This window comes from Spermophilus citellus, assembly GCF_964194105.1.
Source record: "Spermophilus citellus genome assembly, chromosome: 6".
NCBI lineage: Eukaryota > Metazoa > Chordata > Mammalia > Rodentia > Sciuridae > Spermophilus > Spermophilus citellus.
The window spans coordinates 33,941,960-33,959,126 of NC_138187.1; the positions used below are offsets into that span (position 1 = coordinate 33,941,960).

General features: G+C 38.9%; 1 protein-coding gene across 1 annotated transcript in view; it reads right to left on the reverse strand.

The window, feature by feature from the left end:
• The window catches only part of EIF2AK1 (eukaryotic translation initiation factor 2 alpha kinase 1), a 41,587-nt gene extending 25,732 nt beyond the window's left edge, over positions 1 to 15,855 (reverse strand). Inside the window, exons 1-4 of the mRNA XM_081297140.1 lie at positions 15,625 to 15,855; positions 5,144 to 5,302; positions 2,246 to 2,379; positions 378 to 415 (exon numbers count right to left, since the gene is read on the reverse strand). Coding sequence (XP_081153266.1) covers positions 378 to 415; positions 2,246 to 2,379; positions 5,144 to 5,302; positions 15,625 to 15,742 — 449 coding nt within the window. The 5' untranslated portion in view covers positions 15,743 to 15,855. The remainder of the gene's footprint in view (positions 1 to 377; positions 416 to 2,245; positions 2,380 to 5,143; positions 5,303 to 15,624) is intronic.
• Between the last annotated feature and the right edge of the window lie 1,312 nt (positions 15,856 to 17,167).

A 17,167-nucleotide genomic window follows, 5' to 3' on the forward strand; every position in this document is an offset into this window, starting at 1 on the left:
ATGAGAAAGCAAGTCCTGGAGCAGGACTAAGCGCTAACAACATAGTCTTAAATTGTCATTAACTATCCTAGTGTAATGGAGCACGCCTGTAATCCCAGCAGCCTAGGAAGCTGCAGCAGGAGGATGGAAAGTTCCAGGCTAGCCTCAGCAACTCAGTGAGGCCCTAGGCAACTTAGCAAGACTCTGTCTCAAAAAAAAAAAAAAAAAAAAAAGAGTTGGGGATGTGGCTCAATGGTTAAGCACCCCTGGGTTCAATTCCAGGTTCCAAAAAGAATCATAAACTACCCTAACAACATTATTTTTTAACTCTCAAATTAATACTGATTTCTTTTGAATAGTTTAGTCTGTGCGTAATCAAAGAAGTACTTAACACATACCTGATCTTCTGCATATAAGAATTATCCTCACAAGGATCCTGAAACAAAAAAAGTACTTTTAAAAAAACGTTTTGAAAAGTTTGAAATATGCAATCTTTCAAAATTCAATGTCACATTTATAGCCCCAAATACTCAAAACAATATTGAAAACAAAACCAAAAACAGCTTTTGGTGATGGGTGGGGATCAGAATACCAGAGATCAAATCCAATGATGCTTAACCACTGAGCCACATCCCCAGCCCTTTTTTATTACTTTTTTTATTTTGAGACCAGGGTCTTAGTAAATTGCTTAGGATCTCAACTAATTGCTGAGGCTGGCTTTAAACTTGTGACTCTTCTGTCTCAGCCTCCCAAGCAGCTAGAATTACAGACAAGCACCACTGTGGCTGGGAAAAAAAAAAAAAAAAACAGCATTTTTAATATAACCTAAGAGTTTACAATTGAAAATATTTCAAAGTTGAGAATATATTTACCAAGGAGCTTCATGAGCCAATGTTGACTTTGTTTTCAAGTATATATAAAAACTTATCACTTCCCACATCTCCAATGCTACCAGCCCATTCCACACCACCTTTGCCTGTATGACTGTACCTGCTTCCCTGTTTCTGCCTTTGACCCCCATTGGCATATTCTCAATATAGTAGTGGTGTGAATAGTTTAAATGTACAATAAAATGTGTATCAGCTGGGCAAGGTGGCACAAGCCTATATCCCAGCAGCTAGGGAGGCTGAGACAGGATTGCAAGTTCAAAGCCAGCCTCAACAAGACCCTGTCTAAATAAAATACAAAATAGGGCTGGGGCTGGGGCTGGGGCTCATTGGTTGAATGCCCCTGAGTTCAATTCCCGGTACCAAAAAAATAAATAAAAAATAAAATGTAAATCACATTATGTCACTCCTATGCTCAAAAAATTGCAATGTGTCCCATCTTATTCTGAGTAAAAACCAAGCACATTAAAATGGTCTCAAGGGCTGGGGATGTGGCTCAAGCGGTAGCACGCTCGCCTGGCATGCGTGCGGCCCGGGTTCGATCCTCAGCACCACATACAAACAAAGATGTTGTGTCCGCCAAAAACTAAAAAATATTAAAAATTCTCTCTCTCTCTCTCTCAAAAAATATATATAAATAAATAAATAGCACGTGTGAGCCACTGGGTTCAATTCTCAGCACCACATATAAATGAATAAAATAAAGGTCCATCAATAACTTAAAAAAATATTTTTTTTAAAAAAATGGTCTCAAGGTCCTACTTCATCTGTCCCCTCCACTCCTTTCTTTCCCTGAATTTAGGGGTTCCCTCTAAATTCTCCCCTTTGCTCACTCTACTCCAGCCATAGGGATGCCTTACAGTCCCTCACTCCCAGCCTCAGCAGACTGCCACTTGCATACCCACCATGAGACCCTCCTACACTGTTCCTCTGCTTGGAATGATCTTCTTCTACATATCTGCATAGTTTATTCTCTCACCTTCAACTCTTGACTTTAACATTGTGTCAGTGAGGCCCTCCCTGGCCACCCTATGTGAAAGTTACACAGCCTCTCCCAACATCTCCAAAGCCCCTTCACTTCCTTATGTTTGTCTTTTATATTAACACCACCTAACACCTCATATATTTTTATATTTTTTCCTATTGTTTTCTGCCCTCTCATCCAAATATAATCTCCATGAGGGCAGGGATTTTGATCTATTTTGTTCAATGATTTTACCTCAGCACCTCAAAGAGTCTAACACATAATATTTCATAAATGTTGCTGAATAAGCAAAGTTTATATTTTAAAATTCCTGACATGTAATTAGAATTTCATAATGCTTTAAAATTTAGTTCTCTATTTTTTTCATACACAGAGCACACCCATTAGGGCTTACCTGGCGAACTCTGTCTTTGGCAGACCTCATTAAATGAGTAATAGCTCTGTTGTGATGTAGTCTCAATGAGCTAAACTCATCACTGCAGGTGAAAGAAGACAGCAGCCCCATTTTGATAAAGGTCTCACAAAGTACTATAAAAGAAGAACATGCAAAACGAAGATTTTGCATTAATAAAATGGCTTGAAGATTGATTCTCAAACAGGGGAGCAACAGGTACATTAACTGATCAAGAACACATTTGTAATTACTACCATCTTAAACTGTAGTCATTTGCTATTTTGTGTTGCCCAGTATGCTATGCTTATATGCCTAGTCATTGAAGTACTAAGTTCCATTAAAAAGGTGTGGGGGGGGGCAAGAAAAAAATGTAAAATCTTCACACATTACATTTCGTTGATAGGCAATAAGATAATAGAGATAGGAGAAAAAAACATAAGAAGTAACAACAGAAGTGAGTATTAACTGTTTTTCTCTGTTACAGAACATCTTAAGCCAACATGCAAAGAGCACAGTAGATGTATATATAGTCCAAATACCAGGCTCTTCAGAAAAAAAGTTTCTACAGAGATGCCCTGGCTTTTACTCATGAGAAATACAGATATCATAGAGGATATTCTGTTCACACTCAAAACTCTCCACTGAGATCAAGTAACTTAATCACAGCAAAAATATTTATTTAGGAACATTTATTCTATAGAATTGAGATGTTGCTTGATTCTAGAATCACAAAATTATTGTGGGGCAGATCGCTAAGAAAACATACCACATCCCAGTTTTGTCCAAATTTAAGAGTCTTTATCTAGTCAGCCAGCCAATGACTGGCCCCTGCAGGACCCATAACTGTCTCTGCAAGGAACAGCCCCGAGCCTGAACATTTTAGGATATTTATATATATAAGACAAAAACCACATTCAGGTTGATCAGCTGCAAGCAAGCAGGTACAGAAGCTGAATTGGGCAGTTAGCGGGACAATGCGTTGGGTACACTGGTATTTCCCATGGGACTTCCCAGGTTGGCATAGCAGCAAGCAAGCAGAAAGGACATGGGTCAAAATGACCCTAGTTCAGTACAAGTTAGAGAATAGTTACGAACATCTAGACAATCTCTGACAAGGTATACTGCCCAAGAAAAATAGAAACCAAAGAGAACTACATAAGAAAATTGCTATAAGAATTGCTATTTTGGGGCTGTGATTAAGGCTCATTGGTAGAGAGCTTGCCTTACATACATGAGGCACTGGGTTCAATTCTCAGCACCACATATAAATATGAACAAAATATAGGTCCATCAACAACTTAAAAAAAAAAGTGCTATTTTGTGTTGCCAAGTACGCTGTGCTAGGTAACTCTTAATGGGTACAGAGGTGGGGCTTTCCCGTGGGAGAAGCATTTCTTACATGATATGTAATTTTAGGGTAAAATGGAGTTTGTTTGGTCATTGCCCATATAGCCTGGCCCATAACAAAAATAAAGCCAACTAGAATCTTCTCTAAAAAATTAGAGTTTTTAAAGTTCAATAATCTAAAAATGCTGTATATAAGGAATTCAAAATTATCTTAAAATTAGGCTGGGGGAGTTGCTCAGTGAACAAGGCCCTGGATTCAGTTCCCACAATCACCAAAAAGAACAGTAAGATCTACAAATCTGCTTTAACTATAAGCAATGTTACTGCAGCAACATTATTATAACTTAACTTTCTATACCATGAATCTAATGCAATAAACCCTAGGTACCAGGGTTCTAGAACCTAAGAATCACCTCTTATGCCCCCCACATATGCCACTGCTTAGGATGTACAGTATAAGATTTGCTTTTATTGAGAAAATAATGAATGTACACTATACAAATATTTTTACTACTTTTTATGTCCCATCAAGCTTACAAAAATGAGAACATCTTTAACTAAAATATATTAAGTTCTAAGACCACATAAATGTGTAAGTTTGAGAATTTCTAACACCAAACAAGACCTGGGAAGATCTTTTTAGTAGAAAAGAACCTCAGAATCTGTGACTGGAGATATTAAAGCAGCTACAATGGTCTCGAAGTCAATAAACAACCAGCTGGGCGTGGTAGCCCATGCCTATAACGCATGCCTATAATTTCAGCTGCCCTAGAGGCTGAGGCAGGAACAGTGAAAGTTTGAGACCAGTCTAGGCATTTTAACAAGACCCTGTCTCAAAATGAAAATTAAAAACGGCTAGGGATGTAACTTACTGGTAGACCACCTCTGTATTCAATCCCCAGTACTGCAAAATGGAAAAAAAGTGCTGAAGCAGAAACATCATCTATAATTCTATTCACTTTTTGGCTCAAGTTTCTCATACAAGTACCCTATGGTAGGAATAAAAAACATTTTCAACAACACAATATGCAGCTATTCTAGTTCTCTGGTCTGGTCAAGAACTGGTTCAGAATGCATTCTTTTAGCTGCATGTCAACCAAATCAAAACAGATCTTCAAAAATCATATGAATATCACATTATACTACAGATACCAAATAATGCTCTTTTAGCTGAGAGCAGTGGCACACTCTTATTTCCAGCACCTCGGAAGGCTGAGGCAGGAGGATCGAAAGTTTGAGGCCAGCCTCAGCCACTTAGTGAGACCCCATCTAAAAATTTAAAAAATCAAAAGGGCTGAGGAGGTAGCTCAGTTTTAAAGCACCCCTGGGTTCAAGCCCCAGTACCCAAAAACAAAAACCAAAAAAAGTCTTTTATTTATGCAATTACATGCAATTTTGGGGCCCCAGGAGTTACCCAAAGAAAATATGAATTTAAGGGATGTAAATTATTCACACTTAATATTGACCCAATTTTATACACCAGCTGTTTCTTGGACCCAATATAGTGTTTTCATAAGCTTTACTTAGCAAGATCAAGTTATTTTTACTTACATTTAAACACCTGTTTTGATCGACGTACGTTTGGTTCATGCACATGACTCAAGTGTTCCAGCAAAGAAACAAGCAGTAGCTGGTTTGCAACTGCAAAAGGGAAAGTTGGCTGTTGTAGGGGTTCTTTTAACACCTGGAGTTCTGCTGGCACATCAGATTCTAAAAATTTTAAAGGAAAAAATTATTGGTAAACATGTCTCAAAATGAAAAAAAACAGCATACTCCAATTAATGAAATACAAATTATTTAACTGAAGAGAAATAAAAAACAAAAGAGTAGTCGTGCTAAGTTGGGTTAAGAAAAGCAGGCTTTGTGGAAGTGAGTTTCAAGTTGAATTTTATAAGAAGGAGGACCAGTAGCAAGATGTCATGAGGCAGAAGGGAAACAGTTTTGGTAGCAATGATATGTACAATGGAAGGAAAAAAACAAAATAATTTTAAAGCAAATAAGCAAGCAAGTGTAGAATAGGATGGCCTCCATCCTCTGGGGAGCAGGCATAAAGAAAGAAGGCTGACAAAGGAGAGAAGGAAAGAAGGATGGGAACTACTGTGAACACATGATTGCATATGTACAGGTGTTGTACGTGCGTAATCTCTTCTTTTTTGGTACTGGAAATTGAACCCAGGGGCACTTAACCACTGAGCCACATCCCCAGTCCTTTTTTATATTTTATGCAGAGACAGGGTCCCACTGATTCGCTTAGGGCCTTGCTAAATTGCTGAGGCTGGCTTTGAACTCGCAAACTTCCTGCCTTAGCCTTCCAAGTTGTGCGCCACTGCACCCAGCTTCTTCTAATTCTTAAAAAACAATATAAAGTGTTACCATCACCATTTTTTACAGACATTTTTTACAGATGAGGACACTGATCTAAGAGATTAAGGACTAGCAAATCAGGCAGGTTAGCCTGACTCCCAAATTCACCCTCTCACCACTAATGCAAGATCAGACAGATGAGCTGGCACTTCAGTAGAAGGTCATACGTTCTCACTAATGGTTTATTTAATAAATTGTTGAACAGGTAAAAAACATAATAAAGGAAAAATACTTGAAGACACCATGATGGTGGTCTGGAAGGAGGCAGGAAGTAAACAAGGGAAGATGTGGATAAACTGAGTAAAGGAAGTAAGTTATAGAACCATTGAGAGCAGGATTTAAAACACTAGGAATGGGGAGAAAGAGGTATTAATGAGTGTGAAAACTTCTAAGAGGAGCTATCAGAGGAAAGATGAGACACATCAATTCTCAACAGTTGTGGACGCATTCAATTGGAAATATCCTGCAGGCAGATGACTATGTATCTTCTATACCTTCAAAAACTGGCACATACCTGTAATCCCAGTGACTTTGGGGGCTGAAGCAGAAGTATTGCGAGTTCAAAGCCAGCCCCAGCAACTTAGCAAGGCCCTAAGCGAATTAGAGAGACCCTGTCTCTACATAAAATATAAAACAGGGCTGGGGATGTGGCTCAGAGGTTAAGTGCCCCGGGTTCAATCCCTGGAACCATAAATAAATAAATAAATAAATAAATAAATAAATAAATAAAATTGGCCCATTTCAAATATTCTGTTCCACTCTCCTGTATCAACCACTAAATGTCCTGGAAGAGTAGACATTTTCAAATCCAGTCTTTATTTATCAATTTCTTCTCTGATCTGTAGGTAGGGGGGGACACACCCGCATGACCTTCTTGTAGCAGATGTGCTATTCATTTTAAATAAATACTTAGTTGTTCGAGTATGGGAAAGAAAAAAAATGAAAAATGTGGCCACGCAAAAACTTCCTTATGTGAAGACATCTTAAAAAAAAAAAAAAGGCAAGAAACACTGTTGCATATCTTTATTTATTTATTTTCAGTGTCAGGGATGAAACCCAAGCCTTCATGAATGCCAAGCAGACACACTACCACTGAGCCACATCCCCAACCCATATAAAGACATCTTAAAATACAAATCACAAATTCAGACACAGTACTTATGTCTGTATTATGCATGACAAGAAAAGGAAATAAAACTTACATAGACATCTCACAAGCTAATAAAAAGCACAATTAAAATTCTAACAGGTTTAATGTAACTGGTAATTAATGACATACATATTAAAATATCTAAGGCACTAGAGTCTGTTCATCACATTGGTAACTATTTAAAGCCTGAAATACTTGGTATTGCCAAGGGCACAGAAAAAGCAGGCATGGCTGGGTGTGGTGGCAAATGCCTGTAATCCCAGCCACTGTGGGGCCTGAGGCAAAAAAAATCACAAGTTTGAGGCCAAGCCTGGGCAACTTACCAAGACACTGTTTCAAAATAAATAAATAAAATAAAAAGGGATAGGGAGGAGTTAGCTCAGTGGTGGAGTGCCTGCATAGCATGAGCAAGGCCCTACATTCAATCTCCAGGGCAAAAAAAGAGGAGGAAAGAAAAGCAGGTATGTTCAAACACAAGAGATACGAAAGTGTTTACAACATTTGACAATACAACTGTAGAACTTGAAAAGTGCAAACCTTTGATCTATCAAAGCACAACAAATATGCATACAAGCTCGCTCGCTCTCTCTCTCTCTCTCTCTCTCTCTCTCTCTCTTTCTGCGGACCCTTAAGATCAGAGGAGCCGCCACAGTGACCCCAAAGAAAAAGGTATTTGTGTCTCTTGTGTGGTTATTTTGCACAGCCCTGCTAGCCCAGTTCAACTGGAGTGACCCCTGAGCTTTTTAGTTGCAAGAACAGAAACCTGGGGCTAGGGATGTGGATCAAGTGGTAGCGCGCTCGTGGATTCGATCCTCAGCACCACATACAAAGAAGTTGTGTCCGCTGAAAACTAAAAAATAAATATTAAAAAAAATTCTCTCTCTCTCTCTCTCTCTCTCTCTCTCTCTCTCTTTAAAAAAAAAAACAAAACAAACAAAAAAACAGAAACCTGGCACACACCTGTAATTTCAGCAACTCAGGAAGCTGAGGACAGAGGATCACAAGTTTGAGGCCAGGCTCTGCAACTTAGCAAGACCCTAAGCAACTTAGAGAGACCCTGTCTCAAAAAATTAAAAAGGGCTGGGGTGTGGCTCAGTGCTAAAGTACTCCAGGTTCAATTCCCAGTATAAAAAAAAAAAAAAGTCATATGAACAAATGCAATGTGTGGGCCTAATATGAATCCTAGTTGAACAAACTAACTAGAAAAAAACATGAGAAAACTTCTACTTATGAGTAAAATGTAGCAGGAAGTGACAATTCATCACTCCTTCTATGTCAAAAAAATGAATTATAAAGCTATCAGAGGATTGTGGAGGTAAAGAAGAATAAAGACACTAAAAGTTAAGAGGGAAAAGACTCTTCTGTATTTAAATGGAGATTACTTGTCACTTCCTTTTTGGGGGGTCTATTTGCTGAGTGTGGGTGAATGCTTAGGACCAGGCTTTCCTTACGAAGAGGTACTCTGCTAGAGGGAAGAAAAACCAAGCATCGCCATTTGGGCTGTCATGCCAAGCAGACTGCCGTCCCCATAAAGGCATTGGCTGAATGTCAGGGCCTCTCAGAAGACTAGGGATTGGCCTGCAAAGGCAAAGTGAAATTTCCCATGGTCTCAAAATGCTTAGAAGAAAAAGTCCCGGTAAAGGAATGGGCTTTTAATAAGCATACACAGGTCTTGCCTTTAACACATTTGAAAACAGGTGGACTGAGGATAAACTAAAGTCAGAGCATAGCTCAATTCCTGATAGAATCGATGATCAGTCCTTACTTTATTTGCTTAATAGAAATATGTGTCTCCTCTGGGCAGAAATAACATTGACTTCAGTTTATTTTTTTACACAACATTCCGCATATGATTTTAAAACAGGGGTCTAGCGATACAGTTCAGGATTAGAGCATGTGCTTAGCAAGCACAATAACCTGGGTTTGAACCCCGGCACTTAAAACAATCACAATCCATATGAAGAAGTAGGGGGAAAAATCTGATTATCAGGAAAGAAGGGAAATAGTAGAAGGGATCTCATGGATAATTCAGGTGTGGGAATTATCTGTCAAGGACTTCAAAAACAACAAATATAAATACGTTAAAGAAAATAGAGTAAAAGATGGACAAAATGAGTGAAAACATGGATAATTTCAAAAGAATTGTAATCTAAAAAAATAGACATTCTAGAATTAAAATACAAATATTAGAGGGCTGGGGATATAGCTCAGGTGGTAGAGTGCTTGCCTTGTATGCACAAGGCCCTGGGTTTAATCCCCAGCACCACAAAAATAAATATGTAAATAAATAAATAAATATTAGAAAATAAAAACAGATGAGTTTAAAAACAGAATGGACACACACAAAAAGATAGAATTAGATAACTCAAAGACAATGTGTAGAGAATATTCAAAATGAAGTACACAGGGTAAAAAAAAATAAAGAAGGAAGCATTCAAAAAAATATGCATACAAGACATTCAGTAAGATACTGTTTAGAATACTGAAAATTTTTTAAAAATTAAATATATACAAAACAACACTACTATGCAGCAGTTAGAAATGGTAGTGTATAGAAAGATAATCATAAGGTTTATTATCAAGTCAAAGAAGCAAGCTATAAAACAATTAATACTAAGAAAAAAACAATTAATACTAATGAAGGTAACATGAGACAGTTTTATATGTGGGAGTATATGCCAACATAACCTTCCCTATCATCACTGTATCAAAAATCTTAAACATACAAAAAAGTAGATTGGCAGCCATTATGAAGTCAAACAACAATAAGTGTTGGCGAGGATGTGGGGAAAAGGGTACACTTGTACATTGCTGGTGGGACTGCAAATTGGTGCGACCAATTTGGAAAGCAGTATGGAGATTCCTGGGAAAGCTGGGAATGGAACCACCATTTGACCCAGCAATCGCCCTTCTCGGACTATTCCCTGAGAACCTTAAAAGAGCGTACTATAGGGATACTACCACATCAATGATCATAGGAGCACAATTCACAATAGCTAGACTGTGGAACCAACCTAGATGCCCTTCAATAGATGAATGGATAAAAAAAAGTGGCATTTATACACAATGGAGTATTATGCAGCACTAAAAAATGACAAAATCATGGAATTTGCAGGGAAATGGATGGCATTAGAGCAGATTATGCTAAGTGAAGCTAGCCAATCCTTAAAAAACAAATGCCAAATGTCTTCTTTGATATAAGGAGAGCAACTAAGAACAGAGCAGGGAGGAAGAGCATGAGGAAAAGATTAACATTAAACAGAGACGAGTGGTGGGAGGGAAAGGGAGAGAGAAGGGAAATTGTATGGAAATGGAAGGAGACCTTCATTGTTACACAAAATTACATATAAGAGGTTGTGAGGAGAAAAGGGGGGAAAAAAACAAGGGAGAGAATTGAACAACAGTAGATGGGGTAGAGAGGGAAGATGGGAGGGGAGAGGAGGGGGGATAGTAGGGGATAGGAAAGGTAGCAGAATACAACTGTCACTAATATGGCATTATGTAAAAATGTGGATGTGTAACCGATGTGATTCTGCAATTTGTATTTGGGGTAAAAATAGGAGTTCATAACCCACTTGAATCAAATGTATGAAAGATGATATGTCATGAGCTTTGTAATGTTTTGAACATGCGTGCGGCCCGGGTTCGATTCCCAGCACCACATACAAACAAAGATGTTGTGTCCGCCGAAAACTAAAAAATAAATATTAAAAAAAAAAAACATACAAAAAAGTAAAAAGAAAAAAGGGGAAAAAACTAACCATGTTACTTCTTTGATCCAACAATCCTACTTCTATGGATTTATTCATGGATTTATTCTGAAGAAATAATCAGACAGTACAAATATATGACAACAAATCCCACCACTATGTATGACTATAACACATCAATAAAAAATAAATTTTAAGGGCTGGGGATATAGCTCTGTTAGTAGACTGCTTGCCTCACATTCACAAGGCCCTGGGTTCAATCCTCAGCACCACAAAATAATAATAATATTAATAATAATAATAATTTTTAAAAGAATAATAATGACAAAGATTTATGTATGTATACAGGTACATAGAGATAATGTATGTATATAAGCATCCAACAGTATTATTTCTATCATTTTTTATACATTATTTCTAACGATAAAAAAGACAAATCTTTTTCAACAATAGAGCACAAAACTAAATTAACAATAGTATGAATGTTACACAGTCTTATTTGTAAAAGAGCAAAAATAAATGATACTACAAATGGTATACCATCTAGTTTTGTTTCATTAACAGTATTGGTGATTGAACCCAGGGTCTCACACAGGGTCTCTACCACTGAGCTACACCTCCAACCCTTTTTATCTTTTATTTTAAGACAAGTTCTTACCATATTAGTAGGGATGATCTCAAAGATGCAATCCCCCTGCCTCAGTCTCCCAAGTGGTAGAGACTACAAGGCACACACCACCATGCCTCCTTGATCAAAAATCTAAAATGCATTTACTTTATAGTTAAATAAATACACAAAAATTTTGAAAGCTGGAAAGAACAAAACAGACTAAATTTCTGTCCCCTTGTTTTTAATGATATAGCTACAGATTTTGTAAAAGAAATTAAATTATATTATAATGCTTTTTTATAGTCTGACTGTTCCAAATATATAATATAGTATGGAGGACAGTGACTGGCATACAGCTCTCAATAAATACCTGCAAATAAATATATCAAATTGTTTCTCTTTCTTCCTTTTATTTATTTATTTAGTTAGTTATTTGTTTGTTTTCTTTATTTCTCTTTTTTTTTTTTTCAGAGCTAGAGATCAAAACCTGGGCTTCTTCCATGCCAAGCAAAAGTTCTACCACTAAGCTATACTCCCAGACCAAAACATCAAATTGTTCACAGTGAGTATTCCTCTGGAATGTGAGTATAGGCAATTACCCTCTCCAACCCCTTTTTTTCCTTTATACTTTTAAATCTTTGTGAATGTATTTCAACAAAATTAGATGGAAATCATCAATCCATTCCTGTTACCTTTCTTGGACAAACATTTTAAAATGTGAAATCATTAATAAAAACTGTCTTTAGCTACACCAAAATGTAAACCATAGCCTCTGGATGATGAGATTATGGTTTTTAAATCTTCATGCCTTTCTAAACATTCTGTTAATATAAAAACTTCTCCCTGACCCCCATACTGGGGATTGAACCCAGGGGCACTTTACCCCTGAGCTACATTCCCAGGCCTTTTTAAGTTTTTATTTTGAGACAGGATCTCACAGAGTTGCCAAAACTGGCTTCAAACTTTTGATCCTCCTGCCTCTGCCTCCTGAGTACCTGAAATTACAGTGCTGTGCCACCATGCCTGGTAAAATTTTTAAAAATATGTACACTTAAGGGGATTGAACTCAGGGGCACCTCAACATTGAGCCACATCTCCAGCCCTATTTTGTATTTTATCTAGAGACAGGGTCTCACGGAGTTGCTTAGCACTCAGTTTTGCTGAGTCTAGCTTAGGACTCGTGATCCTCCTGCCTCAGCCTCCGGAGCCACTGGGATTACCAGATAGCGCCACCACGCCGGGCTGGTACACTTAACCATTAAAGTGGTAAGATTGTGGATAGGAGGGTTGTCTCCTTCTTTATACTCTTAGTTTTTCCCATTTTATACAATGAGAAAATTCTATCTTATTTACTTATCTACCTCTTTAACATCTGGGGATCAAACCCAGAGCTATGAGTATGCCAGGCAAGCAGTCTGACAATGAGCTATATCCCCAGCCCAGAAATTCTACTTTTTAATATAAAGAAATAAAAGAGAAAAGTTGGTCATTTTTCAAATGAGCTTTTAATAATTCAAGAAAATGGACAACATTTAAAAGACCAGAGGAAAGATATTCAAATGAGTAAAATGGAAAAGAAAGGCTGAAGCTGAAAGATTCCCATTTCACAGTACTGGTCATGAGTAGAAGAGAAAAAGGAAAATAGCAAAGAGGTAAAGTTCTCATAAAATGGTAAGAAATAAGACACAGATACTAGGGCTGGGGTTGTGGCTCAGCGGTGGAGTGCTTGCCTCACACATGGGAGACCCTGGGTTTGATCCTCAGCACCACATACAAAAATAAACAAGTGAAATAAAGGTGTTGTGTCCAACTACAACAAAAAAATAAAATTAGGGGCTGGGGATGTGGCTCAAGCGGTAGCGCGCTCGCCTGGCATGCGTACGGCCCGGGTTCGATCCTCAGCACCACATACCAACAAAGATGCTGTGTCCGCCGAGAACTAAAAAATAAATATTAAAAATTCTCACTCTCTCTTTAAAAAAATAAATAAATAAACTTAATAAGATTTTAAAAATAAAAAGATAGACACTAGATGAATTTGAGATCTAGACTTCTGCCAAGCAGGATGGGAGTATACAAATAGGAAAGGGATCATCTAATTTAATCTCCCCAGGAGAAGAGGAAGACAAGCCCAGAAGATAAACCTGTAATAACTTTTTCTTTTTTCAGTTGTAGATGGAAACAATATCTTTATTTTATTTATTTATTTTTATGCAGTGCTGAGAATTGAACACAGTGCCTCACACATGCTAGGCAAGCACTCCACCATTGAGCTACAATCCCAGCCTCCCTGAAATAACATTTTTTAAAAACTGTCAGATGATGAGAATGAATGAAACCATGGGCTTACTGCTGGCCCTCTTTATTGAACCCAGGGCCTCCTGCATGCCAGGCAAGTGCTCTACCACTAAGATATATCCCCAACTCTTTTCATTTTATTTTTGAGACAAGGTCTTGCTAAGTTACCCAAGCTGACCTCAAACTTGTGATCCTTCTGCCTGAGCATCTTGAGTAACTGGGATTACAGATGTGTGCCACTGTGCCTTGCTCCTGGTATTCCTTATGCTCACAAAAAGAAAACCTACAGTAATTTTATCAAAGGCAGATGTTGGTTTTAAAAGAGTTCCTACAATTAACTGCTAAAGTTATACCTAGATTTTGAATTTTCTGACTCAATCATTAACTGGAAGTGACCTCTTCAAATCCTACTAGAGCATTTGGGAAGCCATTCTGTTTTATTACATCTACTGAAAATGAAATTACATTCTTCACAGGCCTCACTTTTCATATAAAAAACAAACTGCATCTAGACAGTCTAGGCCTCTTGAGACAAGATCTTGCTAAGCTACCCAAGCTGGCCTCAAACTTGTGATCCTTCTGCCAGAGCATCTTGAGTAATTGGGATTACAGATGTGTGCCACTGTGCCTAGCTCCTGGTATTCCTTATGCTCACAAAAAGAAAACCTACAGTAATTTTATCAAAGGCAGATGTTGGTTTTAAAGAGCACAAGAGAGAAGAAAAAATTTTAAAGTTTATCTAAGATCACTCACTCCCTTCAAAAGTAATCTTTGGTTTGCAGAAACGCTTATCACAGAAAGAAACTTGCATGTTTACAGCTGGGGCTTACCCTATGACATAACATGTTCCACAGTATTGAACTGCTGTTAATATACCACCTAATGTGAGGGGGGAAAAAAATCTATGTATCTATTAAAAAACTGTTATCTTACAAATTTCCTCTGTAAAACTCTACCTAAATTACCACCACGGTCTGCTTTTTTTATTTTTTTTTTTTCATTGTGGTAAAGCATTACAGGCAGTATTAGGAATGAAAATCCAAGGACTTTTCCAAAACCTTTTCAACTCAATTTGCACTTTTAAATCCACTGCAACAAAGTAATATTTATTCCATGCTTCAACTGAATGTGTATTCTCTGTGGTCATTTTATTAGGAATACTGTATAGTTAAAACTTCTTTGAGTCCTTGTCCGTTTTGGTGCTGGGGATTGAACTCAGGGTCTCATTTATGCTTAAACACCAGCTGTATCACTGAAGCTTTCAGCCCCAGCCCCAATGTTTTCATTCTTGATACCACATTTAATTTTTAAAATTGTCCCAAAAAACTGGCAGCAACTAACAACCCTGCCAGTGCAACTAACAACCCTGCATTTTCAGTAAAATAGTAGAGTCCTTGTTTTAGGACCTCTCACTTTATGCTAGTTGACTTAAGTAACGGCCATCTAATAACCAAAAGCCTCAAGAAAACGGGGATCTCCACTGCCTCACTGTGAGAAATCATCATTCTATTAGTGATGCAAAACTACAAGCTACAAATTGCGTCTCCTAGCCCAAACTGTTCTGCATATAGAGCCTGCAGAACAAAGATCATTCTCAACGACTGACCAAACCACACAGCGTAAGAGCTGGAAAGTGGCCACCTGAAAGTCCTGAGCCATCCAACCGCCTCAGTCCGCAAAAAGGAAACCAAGGAGCAGAAATGTAAACAAACAAGCAGATCGGAGAAGCTTTTTCAATAAATATTTACCTTACCCTGACTGCCCGCACGCCACCCCGGGTGCAGCCTGGAGGCAGCTGAACTAACCCAGGTACTGAAACCACCACTGCCGACGCCGAACTGCACTGAACCGCAGCTGGTCAGGGGTCAGCCAGACGGCGCGCGGCAGCGGGTTCACTCACCATCATACTTGGGATCCGAGCCCTCGGCCGGAAAGTCGATAGCGGGCGGCGAAGCTATAGCTCCCGCCCGGGCGCCCTCGGCTTTGTCCTCCCGAGCTCCAGAGCCGACCCCCAGCATCTCCAGCCGCGCGCGGACCTCAACCCCGCCCGCAGGCTTGCCCAAAGCCACTTATGCTCGCCACCAGCATCGATCAACGCAGACCCGGAAGTAGCGCCTCACTGGGCGGAAGTCCCGCCCCTGCCTCCCTGGCGCTGCCGGAGGGGCGGACTCAGTGCAGTTTCCGCCCCCTCCCACGTCCTGGCGAGTGCTCCCAATAGGATATCCTAGGGTCTCGCTGGTTCTGGGTGCATGGTTGCACTGGGTGTGTGGTGGGTGTGTGGGTGTGCTGCTGCCAGTCTTCCCTACCGGAAGACTTGAGTCTGTGCGGACGAGTTTTAACCCATCTCACCCCAAGAGTCAGGCGTCAGTGTAAAAATTATTTGTCTGAAAGACTAATTAGAAATATTTAATTTTTGTGGGTACAATGCTGAATTTTTGGGGGGTGGACACAATCTCCTTATATTTATGAGGTGCTGAGGATCAAACCCAGTGCCTTATGCGTGCTAGGGGAGTACTCTACCATTGAGCCACAACCCCAGCCCCCTGGATTTATTTTTGTAAACCGTTAAGCCACAATAAAATAGGAAATGCCAACTTGATCCCAGAGTGAATTTAACCTTACAGAAATAACGCTGGTTTGGGGACTGTATTTACAATTGAAATGTTTTCAAACCTGAATACTTCTTCCCATGTGACCTCCAGGCCACCCTGGATCTACTGTTTTGAAACCTTCAGGTTCAAAACCCATCATCCCCCATCTGCAGCTGACCCTGGTGACTCAGTCCCTAACACAATGCTTTTGAAAATAATCCATAAGGAGATCTTGGATTACTCCTTGGATTAGATAAATACAGTTGTGATAGTCTTTACAACTTGAGACCTTGAACTCAATGCGATGTAGAAAACTGGTAATGTTGAATTTTTTTATTTGAACAATACATTCCATATAGAGTCATACTGGATGTGTTTAGCCTGATCAAGACAGTTAAGGATACAGTTCTCTAAAACTTCCCATGCCTTGCTAATGTTCTGGGAGAATACCGCCTTTTTGGAGAGTGCTTTAACTATATGTAGCCACAATTTAAGAAAGCAAATACCCCTGTAATCCCAAGGACTCAGAAGGCTGAGGCAGAGGGATCTCAAATTTGAGGCCAGGCTCAGCAATTTAGCGAGACCCTGTCTCAAATAAAAAGGACTAAGTATGTGGCTGCATGGTAAAGCTCCCCTGGGTTCAATATCTGGTATCAAAACATTTTAATTAATCACTTTAAGAAAAAAAATATCTTTGACTCAACAGTTACACTTTCAACCTGGAGACAGTTCCAAATGTTTGTAATCCCAGCAAGAAAGACTGAGACAGGAAGATGCCAAACTCAGCAAGTTAGCAAGACCCTCAGCAATTTAGCAAGGGAATGCGGCTCAGTGGTAGAGTGCCACTGGGTT